Below are 14,855 nucleotides of genomic sequence, written 5' to 3'. Positions count from 1 at the left end.
TTTAATCTCATGATTATTGATCAAATACATCAGCCCTTCAACTGAAAAAATAATATACAGTGTCCTTAGGTTTATAGTATCTAGAAAAGTTGACTAGTAATAAATCAATCATTTATTCATTTGGTCAGACAGTAATTCAAGAACAAGTACATTAGGCACTGTGGACACAAAAATGCCTGAGCTATGTCTTCTATGCCAGAGTGCTATCCTCCAATGAGAGTGACTAAAATGTAAACAAACATTAGAAGATTGTGACACAATAACAGTTTAAAATGCTCATTTATATACACAAGATACTAAAGGAAAACAGAGCAAGAAGACAGGACTTTATCCACCCTAGAGCTATAAGGGAAGGTCAGGGAAGCTTCTTAACACAAGATGATGCCTCAGTTAAGTTCTTAAAGTGGAGAAGTTTGTCAAGCAAAGGGAAGGTGAAAATAGAAAAAGGAGGAGATTCCAGACTGAGAACACTGCCTAAAAACACAACACATCAAGGAGGTGAGAAGGGGCAAGGTGTTCAGTTACTAACCCCAGGGGTTAAGACCACACTTCAGTACAGCAACCTTAAAGGAAAGGAAAACATACTTGTTAGATTCACACATAATCACAAGTCAATACAACTATGTATTAAGTCTAAAGGGAAACTGATGTACTTCTACTTAAGACACCACTATCATCAAATAGTAAATAATCTGACCTTTCCAGAAGTTGAAATTGACCACTTATTTCTGATCTTTACGTACTAAACTATAAAGGCTGATATGAAAAGAACTCTTGTATTGTAAAATGCACAGTATATTTGTACTAGTAGTATGAAACATAACAGGAATTGTGGGCACTTATATATAGCCACAAACCTGGTTATTAGATCTGTGTTCAAGTCCCAGATATGCCATTTCCAAGCTAAATGATCTGGGACACATTATTTAATTTCTCAGAATTTCATTAGTAAAATGGGATAATAACAATATTCACCCCAAAATTAAATAGGACAATGCAAATAAAATGCACAATGCCTGTGGCATACAGTAAATGCTCAACCAACAGCTATTCTTATTACAGCATCAAATTCAAGACCACAAGATGAGACCAGAGAGATGCACAGGGACCAAGTACTACAGCAGGATTAGTGGGTTCAATGTTGTACATGTTGACAGGGTGCTTGTCTCACACTGAAGTCTGAAGCTGGAGGAGAGATCCGTAGTGGGTTTATGAGACATATCCACAGTAGCTGAAACTATGAGGCAGATAAAAGAACTCAGGGACAGCAAAGGAGGAAAAGGAGTCAGTGGACAAGGGACCACGGAACTCTGAGAATCTTTGAAGAAACCTTAAAATTGTGACAGAAAAATGAGGAGACCAAAAAAAATGGCAGCACTGGAACAGCTTCCAGAAGAGTTAAAAAGTGAACTATATCAAATAAACTACAGTTTTGTAAAATAAAAGTAGCTTTTTGGTGATTGCCCCAAACTAAGTACCTCAGAAATAAATGCTCTCAGCTTTCCCCAAACCCTGCAAATAACTAATGCTTTGAATTTACATGGCATGTCTTGATACTTCAAAGCTATTTCACTCTGTTATTTGTCTTCACACTGTCCCTCTGAGTACAGCAGGTACAAATTACCCAAGATTACAGTGCTAATAAGAAGTTAGTCAACAGCAGCTTCCATGGAAAGTTTAACTACAGCAGTTTGTAAAAACAATAATAATTATCACTATTTTAAAGGCTAACTTGAACCATTTTGTTTATCCTAAAATTTATTCATATATATGAATATATTTATTCACATTATATATGTATACACACACACACACACACACACACACACACACAGATTATATATCAGGTATCTAGGTAGTCTGGTTCAGTTTCATCAAGGTATCTTTTAATTTTTTCCCCAGACTTAAGCTTATCACAATCATAACCTGGTTCCTGCACCTAATAGGAGGTATATCACCTAGTAATAGGTATATTAACTAAAGTCATGAATTGCATGCTGTTAATAAAAGCTACTCAGGATGTTCATGAAAATCAAACGATGGTATTTTTCAGCTTAAAATCCTTAAATAGAATCAAGTTCAAATTCTGCATCTTACTCTTCTGCCGCTCACCAGCAGGCTATACTAGGGCAGGGATTCCCCCAGTCCTTCCTGACCATCTGTGCCACCACAATAAGCAGACCCCAACTTTGTTATGCAGCTCATCCTGTAGTCAATTTCTCTTCATCAACTCTGTACCCCCGGATCAAATGTACTGGGCACACATTAGGCATCTTTACCAAATGAAACAACATAAATATAATTTCTGATCCCTATTTGCTGTTACACTAAGTAAAATTAAAATATATAACTTTAAGTTGAAAAAATACTGTATAAACTTAATTTGTAAAAATCTTTACATCAACATAATAGTTCAATATTTGAGAATGTAATGAAAATCACCTATCTTCTAACATCAAAATAGCTAAAATTTTTTTAAAAAGCTTACATGCTCATGGTTCCAGGGTAACAGTTAACAGTGTTAATCTTAATTGAGAGTGGAAAAGATTTTTAAAACTGAAATAATTCTGAGTAAAAAAAGCGAAACATAGGGATTAAGAGACCAAAGGCCTGGTTTATATATTTTTACCTCATGGTCCCTCTTTTATATAAAAGATATAGAAATTAGCACACCCAAAATATAAGCAACAAATTTTGGCATTTTGAACTTAGAAAACATTTGAATTTTGAATCTTTTCTGAATGACATTACTGCAGTCATTTAAACATCTACACCCTAAGCCTCATCTATTAACTAAGGAAGTCAACACTTCAAATGAGGTAATTACATAAAAGCTATTTCTAACAAAAATATTCAAGTCAAAATAAAATATTTCATTAAAAACACTAAAAAACAAAATTTGACACATCAAAACTGATATTTATTAATTAAAATACTTAAACTACATGTAGCAAGTTTTAAATTTAAAAGTAACATATGAAAAGGGACTTAGAAACACTGTTTAGTAATTTATAGTTAGGGAGTGAAAAAAACCACCACAAAAAAGATACAATAAAAAATTACCAACAAAATTATGCTGTGATTTTATTGTAAATTTAGATTGTACAGTCCAGGATAATATCACACCAAAATCACTATCTAAATTTATGGAGCACTAACAAATAGTAAGAGGACCAAACTTGGGATTATGTGCTAGCTTTTAAGTCTTGATCAAGTAAAATTTTTAGTGTCTGTTCATTTCTAAAATATAAAGTGGTAGAATCAGGATATCTCAAGGTCCCTACCTATCTAAAATTCTAAAATTCTTACACTGAATTAACAAGAAGCTGTAGGGGGATAAAAAGAAATGTGAGATATTCCAGTTCTGCATATAGCACATCAGATAATCCTTGCTAATCTGTATGTACAGCTTAATTAAGAAATTAAGAACACAGCAATTTGTATATACAGTATAGATTTATAGGTATATTTATTTAGACCAAGAAAGATGACTATTAGAGTGCTGCTTCCCCACTGGAAAAAAATCACAGCAGAGACTACATCTCACAACACAGCATGCTTCACCAGACACCACACTGATCAATGCACGCTGCTTACTGTGGTATCTGAGACTCCTCTTTTGGACTTGGCCACAGTGAACAACAAATTTGAAATAAAGCTTTGCTAGTCTGAAATATGACATCAAAAAACAGGTGGGCAAGAAACTGGTAATTCCAGCAAGTACATAACTGTGGGGAGGAATGGGAGGAGATGGATACAATGAAGGGAATGTGAAGGACTTAACTGTCTATCTCTTGGGGGGAAAAAACCCTGAAATGCCACAAGCAAAGATTAATATTTACAAAACCTGGGTGGTAAGCACATGAGTACTTCTATTTTTCTTTTTGATTAAATACTGGTAAAAACTTTACCAGTTTTTTAACCAGTGTTTTAAATTAATTACAGAATTCTCATTGCCAAAATTCAGTTAAATTAATGTGAATTTTCTGCTTTTCTTAATGGGCCATTCCTGAAATTATTCTCATAATGATCTTAGGGAGGTAAATTTCTTCAAGATCCAGATAAAATTAAACCCCTTCCAAAATCCTGCTGTCAATTCCTGATAAAAATCTTGAAAATCATTTTCCAACTCTTTCGTATTCTACCATACTTAATAAGCACTATTTCATCAACTAGTTAATATCTGGTATAAAAAAATAGGAGTTCAGAGTGTATAGATGACAATATGGAAGGGTGGGGACCTGCTTACACGTATTTACTGGTTGAATAGTAATGAAGTTTCAAAACATTATGCTGAAAGAGTGGTATGTTTGAGTAAAATATTTTAAATGTGTACGATTTCAAAAGCCACCAATAAATTTAAAAAGATAACAGAAGACATATTCAACACATACTATAGACTAGAAAAACAGTTGCTACATTAAGCCCCTAAGATCTCTTCTAGAAAATTCACTGAGAAAATGTACCTGCCCCCAAAGAAAAACATCAAAGAGAATCATTGGAATATCCCCAAAGAATATGGATATCCAGCCCTGGCCTGGTAGCTCAGTTGGTTAGCACTTCTTCCCAATATGCTAAGGTTGTGGGTTCAATCCCCAGTCAGGGCACATATAAGAATCAACTAATGTATACATAAATAAGTGGAACAACAAATGGATATTTCCCACTCTTTCTCTAAAAATTAATAAATAAATTTTACAAATGCTCCCCAAACTATTATTGCTCCACAAACTAATATTTAACCATTTGGTTAAATATTTTAAATACTAAATATATAATAACAGGAATGAGCAAACACACTTTGATGAATCTATGCAGCATACTACTCTGCTGCTATTAAAAAGTTGAAGGAAAATACATAATGATGTAAAAAGATGTGAATTACACATTCAAGGAAAAAATAAGAAGCTGTGACACAGCATTATTATTTCATATTATTTTAAAATAAAATTTTAATCATGTAAGAGATTCTACATTAAAATATTAAAGAGGTAATCTCTGGGGGGGTGAGATTACAGGTAACAAATTTGCCTCTTTTTGTTTAACCAAGTCTTCAATGTTCTACAATAAATATGCATTACCTTTAAATAGCAATAAACATAAATTATTTTTCAATGTCTTAAAAGGATAAAGAATGTAGCTGGAATTCAAAGACAGTTTCCTGAATAAAAGAATCTCCCAGTTGAGATTTGAAGCATGAGTAGGAATAGTCAAAGAAGAAAAAGGCATTTGGGAGAAAAGGAGGAACTAGAGAACTTAAGTACCCCAAATTTGGCATGACAGAAGAAAAAAGAATGATTTATGAAGAAGAGTCTACATAGCCAGGTTCAGGTCCAATCATGAGTAAGTTGTAAGTAATAAATTTAGATGCTATCCTGAGGGCAATTAGGAAAGACTGAAGATTTAATATCTGTTGTATCCTAAGAAGACCATAGACAGGAATGTGGAGAATTAATAAAAAGGGGATAGTGGAAAGTGTCAGAGACCTGGAAATGGAATATTGGGCAGAGCAGTAGGTATGGAAGGGCTGAAAGAGTGTAAGATGCAAAGTGGTAAAAAACAGGCAGAAACCAATGGTCTTGATGCTTGAAGAGAACAAAGTACAAATGAGTATCCAGGATTACTCCTGGCTTCTGCTTTGGGTAAGAAGAAGGCAGAAGCAATTCAGCATGGAAATGAGAGAGAATTTAAGCTTGTTTTGGATATGCTGGGATTGAGGGTTTGTGGCAACTGGGTATGTGTGTCTTCAAGTCATCTTGAAGATGAATCTCTGTGCTGGAAACGTGGACTTGGGAGTCCATGTTAAGGTGGCAGCTGAAGTCCCAATACAAGGTGATATTGACCACAAAGGGAGAATGTGTTGAAGAAGAAGAGGTGAAGACCGGCCCTTGGGCAAACTTGGGAGTCAGAGGAAGAAAGGCTAACTGGCAAAAAGGCACAGAAAAGGAAAATGGCAGAAAGGTAAAGATTTAAAAATTCAGGAAAAAAATATCAGAGAAATAAATACACTTGTCTTGAGTATCAAATGATGCTAAGAGATTGAAAGAATCCATTTGTTTAATAACCAGGCCATATCTGGTATAGTTAAGAACAAGTGCATTGAAGGCTCTGGACAGAAGTCTTCTAAAGAAAGAAGTTAAGGAATGCATGAGAGAGGAGAAGTTGAGAAGGTACTTATAATCTACTGCCAACTGTTAAATCTGGGTGAAGGGGAGGAAAGGTAGTTAGTGGCTACAGGGAATGAGGGTTGTTTATTATGATAGACTCTGAATAATGGCCTCCCAAAAATGTCCACATCCCAATCCCTAGAACCTGTAAGTATATTGCTATACATAGCAAAAGAAATGTTGCCAACATGATTAAGGATCTGGAATGGGTAGTTTATTTTACAGTAGTCAGGAAATCACAAGATGGCTTAAAAGGCAGAGACAAAAGATCAGAGGAGAAAACAGAGGAAAGGGGCCCTGGGTCAAGTAACTCACATAGCCGCTTTCTTTGCTGGAAAAGGCAAAGAAAACCAGATTCTCCCACAGATCCTCCAGAAGGTCTGCAACCCTGTTGACACATTTTAGGCATCTAAAGTCAAAACAATAGGATAATAAATTTGTGTTCTCTGAAATCACAAAGTTAATCTAATTTGTTATAGCAGCAATAAAAAACATTTACACTTTTGTGGTGTTTTTTTTTTCAGGTAATGAAACCAAAGGTCCTTAAGATTTTGATTAAATTTAGTTTTAAATCATAAGTCTAGAAATCATATTTCTCTCTCTATATATAATATATATACCTCAGAGACCCAGTCTTTCCTCCAGATGATCAGTAACCTCTAAGGCAGAAGACAGTAGCCCATATCTGACTAATGATCATGTGGTCTGGACATCTGGTAGGCTAACAATAACACCTTGACCTAAATTATGTTTCAGTTCCCGAGCCCTAAGGTAGCCCTAAGGTAGAACAACTGCCTGGCTACTGCCCCATGAGACCAGATGCAGAGATGCCAGAAAACACCTCAGAGCTGTCCTCAAGACCTGAAGAGATGATTCATTACCCTTACCCCACCTCCAACCAATCAGTACAACCCCAAACCCCAGCCCACCGTGTCCTGTGATTTTGCTCTATATAATCTAGAACCTACTTGCCATGCCATCCAGGAATTCAGGCTTTTTAGCATTAGCTTTCTGTTCTCCTGGATGGCACCATTCAATAGTCTTTCTCCACTGCAATTCTCGGTGTCAAGTGTCTGGCTCTGCTAGTGCCAAATGGATGAACTCTTTCTCTTCTCTAACAGTAACAGGGCCTTGAGCATGTTTATGTACTAAAAAAAGAATAAAAGTGAACTCTGAGGACAAAACAAAAAGATTTTTTAAATTTAGAAATAAAATTGAACAATAAATTTGGGGGTAAAAGTTTAGATTTATTCGTGCATCCCAGTAGTTCTCTGATCTCTAACCAGATGCTGAACTGAAGTTCATGAGGACGTGGGAAGAAATGAAATAAAGACATAAGAATTAATCTTGGAAAACAAAATGGACCCTTCTGCCACTAACAATGAAAAGTATAAAATGAATTAAGGAGGATAATTTACTAATCAGCACTTGTCTCCTAAATCCTAGGTGTTATTTACTGAGTAAGTACTATGTGCAAAGCATCAAGTATTTGCATAAATTTTCTTTCTCAGAGTGTGATGAAACAAATTATCCACACTTGACAAATAAAAAAAAAATTGCTGAAGCTCCTTGGATGCAGATGCAAATCTATTTGACTCCAAACACTATACTGAGAAATTGGGCAGACACCACCATACCAAGTGATCAAGGATACCACCACCAGTAATAAGACATATCAACATCACATACCCCTTGATGTAAAGTACTGATGGATACCTCACCTCTGTGGCATCCTTCTGCCCAATTAATCCAACACTGTCTTTATCAAATTACAAGAAATAATCAAACACATTGGGTATTCCACAAAACAAATGACAAGTACTCTTCAAAGTTTCAAGGTTATAAAAGACCAGGAAAGAGCGAGGAACAATTACAGATTGAGGGAGATCAAAGAGACATGACAAAGCAGTGTGGAATCCTGGAATAGGTCTTGGACAGGAAAAAAAAGTATATGGGGGGGCATTAGGTGCTAAAACTGATGAACAGAGAATAAACCCTATAATTTACTTGACAGTACTGTACCAAAGTTAATTTCTTAGCTCTGACCACTATATTATGGTCTCAAAATAAAAAAATTGATAAAAAAACCCCACACTATGTTACACTGCTTCTGTACGCAAAACACTTAACTATGGGTCTAGCCATTAGTCTAGCCAAGAGTAATTTACATAGATTGAAAGCCTAGGTTCAGATTCTGACTGGTGGTTAGCAATAGCATGCATGTTGTCCCTGAATTGCCTGGCAGCCTGATCCTGATTCCTCACCTAGACTTGAGTCTTAACACTTGATCTCTGACTCCTCCCTTGTCCTTATCACACATTCTGAATACTGCACCTAATCCTTGATCTCAGTTCTCTAGAATAATATACTCAGAGGGAGAGCATCTAAATGAGGACAGGTAGGTAAACCCCAAAAGTTCAGGATATATTAGGTAAGTCAGCAAAGTAATGTTAGAACATAATGTATTAATAAACATCTCTTATACCCACATTTGCAAACACATCTTCATAATATATAAACATGAAGAAGGATCTCAATAAGGAGTAGCATAAACAAAAATTTTAAAAACACAAAACAATAGATCATAAATCCACAAAATCTGATATATACTTTAAATCAGTTTGCTCAACCTCTCATTTATTCTAGTAACTGGAACTACTTGTAAACATTTTTTACATTAAGATGTTTATTGTTGAAGAGTGATTAAACTACATACTATATTTTGCAAACATTTACTTCGTCATTGTTATAAACTAGGCACTTAACAATGATACTTAAAAAATGGGTGCAATCCAACTTATTTTTAATTCCTTTGACGGTTAACCCTATCCAACACTGAGAGGTATTTACCAATGCCGTCTCTATTAGGCCATGATCTAGATCAGGGAAGTCGAATACAAATAAACTGTAAACCACATATGTAAGTTTAAAGTTTCTAGTAACCACATTTTTAAAAAGTGAAAATATAAGATGAAATCCTTTAAATATATTTTATTTAATCCTATATATGCAAAAGTTATTTCAACATGTAATCACACTAAAAAACATCAGACATTTACTTATTTTTTTGCATAATAAATCTTCTAAATCCACTTTGTATTTTGTACTTATATCAATTCAGACTAGCCACATTACAAATGTTCAACAGCCACATGCAGCTAGTCACTACTCTTCTGGACAACACAGATGTAGAAGCTACTTAGACATCAATACATTCTCCTTTCTCTGAACTCTGTCTTTTCTTTAAACAATTATCTCCGAGATTACACAATACCTGCTATGAAAAACAAAAACAAAGAATGATGACTTTAATTGAAAACTCCTTTGGAGTGCAAGCTTGTGTTTTTAGTTAAATGTACTCATGGCATTGTGCCTTCTTTCAAAAAACAAAATACATTTTAAAAAACAAATAGAAAAAAATTAAGGGACTGTTTATTACAAATGATCCTCAAATCTTTGTAAACTCTGACATCATCACAAAACACCATTAAAACAAATCTATACACCCAAACACATCTTTGACTGTCAATCATATTACTTGTATTTAAAACACTCAAATCCAGTTGAGTTAATAAAGGGGAGGTCATTTTAAAAGTTTCATTTAGAGAAAATCTCTTTTCCAAATGTAGACATATTTTTCCTTGTAAGTATAGCTTTTCAGATTTATTCTTTAAAGGTTAGCTCATCCTACTGCAAACACTGTTTGAAATGTTAATTAAAAAACACTCCAACTTCACTACAATTTACCGTTGGCCTAATTCCTAAGTAGAACTATAAGAAGTCGATATTATTTATAAAAAGTAACAAGCTTTCTTTACATATCGAGCCTCTCAATTATAAAAAACATCATTTTCACTGACTCCTAATACAGTGTCTGGCACATGATTATTTTCTCAATAAATATCTGTTAAGGAATGAATAAATATCTAGTAGCAGACACTGAAAATATATCTAGCACTTCAAAATAAAAAGTTAAGAATTGGGCTCTTTTAATTAGAAGGATTAACTAGGTTTCATAAGAAAATTGACGCTAAACTACTGTTAAGAAAACACTTTCCATCAGCATTTAATACAACACTCCTAAAGGATATTATCACCCCTCATTTAATATATAAGGAAGGTGGGGCCAAAAATGTTAAAGTCATACACTATAATTATGAAGCAAAGGGGCCAGATTTCAAGCCCAAGTAAGTCTCAAACAAAACACGTGTGTGTGTGTTGGAAAGGGATGTGTGGCTTTATGCAAACTAAACCCCATGCTTCTCTACTCAAAAAAAAAAAAAAAAATCCCATTACAAAAACTTCAGAGGAAAAATAAACAACAGAGTTCCCAATTCCATACACACGTGTACAAAATCCACAACTTAAGAAATCTGAACACATTTAAATTATAGCAATAAGCAACTCTGTTGATGAAGACTTAAATGCAAGTATACAAAAAGGTTATATCCCCGCATCCTTCCCTCCGGGGACAAATCAAACTGGGAGTGAAAGCATCCCCCCCCCTCCGCCCCCGGGTTGGACAGGGTCAACCGCGCACAGAAGAGGGGAGGCGACTTCCCTCCCAGCTCTTCAGGACGCGTCTGTCCTGATCTCCTAGGAGGGCGCAGGGCCAGCCGGCTCCAGCCTACCTGACAGGCTCCTGCCGCCGCTTGAGCCAGCTGCAGCAATTGGCCATTAGACTGAACATCCCAGGGCGCTCCTCCCTCCGCCTCCCATCCGAGCCTTGAGCAAGTTTGGGCCCCTACTGGCCCCCGGGCCGAATCCCGAAGCCGCCGCGGTTGAGCCGGGAGGAAAGAACTAGAGAGAGGTGAGGAGCGTCAGTCCGAGCACAAAGTTCGTACAATACCGCCAGCCCTCAGGTGGACAACGACTGCCCTACTAGCCTGAGATAGCCAAAGAAGGGGCACCGATTCACAGACCGGAGGAGGGTTAGCGGCGCCGACCAGAGAAAAGCCCCGCGTCGACGTGCTGACGTCCCTCCCAGGCGTGAAACACCCCTCCCAGGCTTGGAAGGTTCTTCCCAAGCACCGCCCTTGCACTCCTCCAATCATCGTTCGAGGGCCGACGTTCCTGGCCTCTGAGTGGCTGAAGGGGACTGGCTACACCCGGAGAGTGTAGCCAGTCCCCTTTTTTGCCGGAGAGATGGGAGGGGTAAGGGGGAGGGGTCTAAGAGAAGGAGGTGGAGCTCCGGGAAAGTGGTTCTCGTTGCTAGGCAACAGGACCATTTAGAGATGAACTAAAGGATTCCTGAGAAATCTCTGGCGAGGTTTACCTGTACGCTCATCCAAAAGTGTGTTACCAGCCGATCGTGCTGCTCCTCCGTCTATCTCCAACCACAGCTGAGATCCAAATATCTCAAGATTTGTGCGTGTTTTGTTGTGCTGTTTACGCTAGGAATAAGGATGAAGTGAGATTACAGCAGACTTTTGGTTGCACAGCTAGCTATAGAAACAATACACTGGGGCAATAATTATAAGACAAGCAAAAAACATATTTGCTAATTATATCAGTAGTGCAGATGAGAGTGACGTTTTCATCAGTATAGTGGTATTGCTGTTAGTTACGTAAAATGTGGAGTGGAAATTTATGTCTATTGTGTGGGGGATATGACTACTAAAGGAATGTGTTCATTGTAGAAAATGTAAAAAAAAACACTGAAAAGATGAAGAAAATCATATCACACAGTCATCACTCAAAGATAACCAGTGTCGACATTTTGATGTATGTCCTTTCCAGAATTTTTAGATAAATAGATTGCTAGCTATTTGATTTCTGCAAGATAGAGAAGGTGATCTACTGGCCGTTTTGTAATCCATTTTGTTTTATTTAAAGAGATATGTAATATCTGCATTTCTTTCTATAGCACTGAAAAAAGAAAGTACATTTCTATATGAAATAATATATGCATAATATATAGGGGCCTGTGTATACTTTGTTTCTACTAATATGTTTTCATATCCTCGTAAAAGGATAGAGGACCCTGGCAATCCCAGTGTATGCAGGGGAAAGCAGTGGTTTGGAACTAAGATAGATTTAGGTTTAAAATTATTCTCAGCTCTTTACTAATTTGTGTAACCGTAATTCAAACCCATATACATCACTTATAGTTTACTGTCTCTGAAACAAAATACCTTAACTGTAAAATGAGAATAATGATACCTACTTTACAAGATTGCTAAAATGATGAAAAGAGAGAAACACAGCTCATGTGCAATTTCTAACAAATAACAGCAGATTTTGGAGTGCGTGTCACTGTCCCTTAAATGTTAATGGCACTTGTCCTACTACCTCTCTCCTAACTGCTAGTTCTTTTTCACCATTCTCACTGTCTGCCTTGATATCTTCGACTTTCTTTCCACTAGCTCACAGATCTATGACTTCTACTGATTTTCCTAAAAGAACCTGTCTTTCCTCATCAATACTAGATGCTACTTCTGCCCATATTGTCCTGTGCATATACTAAAATGCCTCTATTATATAGTACTAACGAAAAACTTCAATGGTACTTTCACAATTTTTCTTCCTTCTCTGTTTTTTAATTTCTAATAACCCACAACATCTACCTTCTCTTTTCCAAGATTAACAACTTTCTTGGGACTCTGACAAACACCATTTTCCACTTTTCTGAAATCCTGTTCCTTTAATTATTTTTTTCTTTATCCAACATCTTAAATATATGCCTTTTAATGTTTTCCCTAAATCTTAGGCTACAATTGCCAGGGTGAGGTGGGGTTAAGAGGGCCGGGCAAGATAAGGCCACACATCCTTAATTATGAGCCAGGTTACAACTGTTCTAATAACTCTTTAATTCCACAATCCAACTTCTTAAATTAATGATTCACAAACCCTAAAGCACTATTTTTGCTGTTCAATCTTTTTATCAACTCACTGAGAATGGCCTTCTGTCCCATCAAACTACTCAAAACGTATAACTTACGTGTTTTTATAACTTATGTCTTCCAAATTACCAGAGAAGTTCTTCTTTTCTTTCACATCAGTTACTACTTTTAACTCTTCTAAATCTCTTTCCCCACTTGGCTTTTCACAATTACACACTATTCTGGTTCTCTTCTGATCTCACTGGTCATTCCTTTTCCTTTGCTTTCCTTTTTAAAACCATGTTCTCCTAGAGAATCCAATTACTTCTGTGCCTGAGGGAATTACTATGTGGATGTTTCCTGAGTATGTCTGGAATCATATTTAACACCTTTTTTTAAATATAATCAGTCCAGCTATACTTCATGGCTTTCTCAGTTCTAACAGTGATACATTACCAAATATTTTTGGTGCCAACATACAGTCAGTCAATTAGATAAGTGAGTTGAATATTACTTTTCAATATACTAAGTGCTTTGGTAAACTTAAGTGTTGCTCGTTATTTCCAGTTCCCTTTTTCTTGTAACCACTTGAAATTGTTATTCCCACCTCTTGAAGTCATGAACTTGCTTTGTCCAATGAAATGTGCATGGCAGTAGTTGTGTCACTTCTTGGTGAAAACATTTAAAAGCTGGTGCATAATTCCCTATGTTCTCCTTTCCCTTGCAGTGTGAAGTGCAGAAGCTTTTGTTAACTTTGAAGTAACACAAAATCAGAACAGCATGGAAAGCTGAGCCAACACACAGAGGACAGCTGCTTGCAAAGTCCTAAAGCAGACTTCCTAAGAGCAAGAAAGAAACATTTGTTAACTAAAACCACTGTAATATGGTGGCTGTTTTATCACATTATAACCTAGTTTATTCTGAGTGTTGGAGAAAGCCTTACTGTCATTATTCTAGTTAAGAATCTCTTCTCATCTTTCTGGGATTGTTGAAATAACATCCTGAGTATTACTTGGTTTCTTTTACTTTTTCCAACTTTATTAAAGTATAATTGACAAATAAAATTATCATACACGTAAAGTGTGCAATATAATGATTTAGTATACATATACATTGAGAAATAATTCCCACAATTGAGTTAATTTGAGTTATGAGTGAGTGAATGAGTTAACACATTCATCACTTCATATAATCTTTTTTTTCTTTTGGTGAGAACATTTGAGATCTACTCTCTTAGCAAATTTCAAATGTACAATACAGTATAATTTACTAGTTACCATGCGTTATATTAGATGCTCAGAACTTATTCATCTTCTTTTCCTGCTTTTGCTTTTATTAGCATTTATTTTATGCTGAATTTACACCTGGGCCATTAAGTTTTTGTTTCTTCAGTTTCTCCTGGGATAGCTTTTTCTTTTATGCAACCTTCTCCTCTGGTTTAGGAACAATCTGATCTTTTGCAGTAAGGATCATCTCAGTGTGGAAGGGAGAGCTCAAGTACAGGTTTTGCACTGTACCTTGGGAACCTTGTTCTCTGGATGTGCTTAATGACCAGAGAATCTACAGCTAAACCTTTAAGTTCAGCATTACCTTCTGCATTTTAAAGCATGTCCAGCAAAATTTCAGCACTCTCTTGGGACCACCAACCCTGTGCCCAGCCCCACTGCTTGGCCCCAGGCACACCTACCAACTCCACCATGGTAACAAGGGAATGGCACACGTTGCTCCTGTGAAGTCACATCCTTCAGACACTTAATGGCTTTGGAGGTATGCACAGCCTTGAAGGCCTGGGTTGTTTACAGCTGTTCTTGGAACAAGAAGATTTGAACCTCTTTGCTTTTCATGATTTTGTGGGTTTTTCTTGGTC

The 14,855-nt window shown here is 36.3% G+C and overlaps 1 protein-coding gene across 1 annotated transcript in view; it reads right to left on the bottom strand.

Moving 5' to 3' along the window:
• The window catches only part of ARL13B (ADP ribosylation factor like GTPase 13B), a 71,369-nt gene extending 60,210 nt beyond the window's left edge, over positions 1-11,159 (bottom strand). Inside the window, 1 exon segment of the mRNA XM_028504810.2 lies at positions 10,799-11,159. Within this exon segment, the coding sequence (XP_028360611.1) occupies positions 10,799-10,857 (59 nt within the window). The 5' untranslated portion in view covers positions 10,858-11,159.
• Positions 11,160-14,855: the final 3,696 nt, after the last annotated feature.

Source organism: Phyllostomus discolor, chromosome 2 (assembly GCF_004126475.2).
Source record: "Phyllostomus discolor isolate MPI-MPIP mPhyDis1 chromosome 2, mPhyDis1.pri.v3, whole genome shotgun sequence".
NCBI classification, from domain to species: Eukaryota; Metazoa; Chordata; class Mammalia; order Chiroptera; family Phyllostomidae; genus Phyllostomus; species Phyllostomus discolor.
The sequence above is the reverse complement of the archived record's forward strand: the minus strand, read 5'-3'. Positions and strand labels throughout refer to the sequence as shown.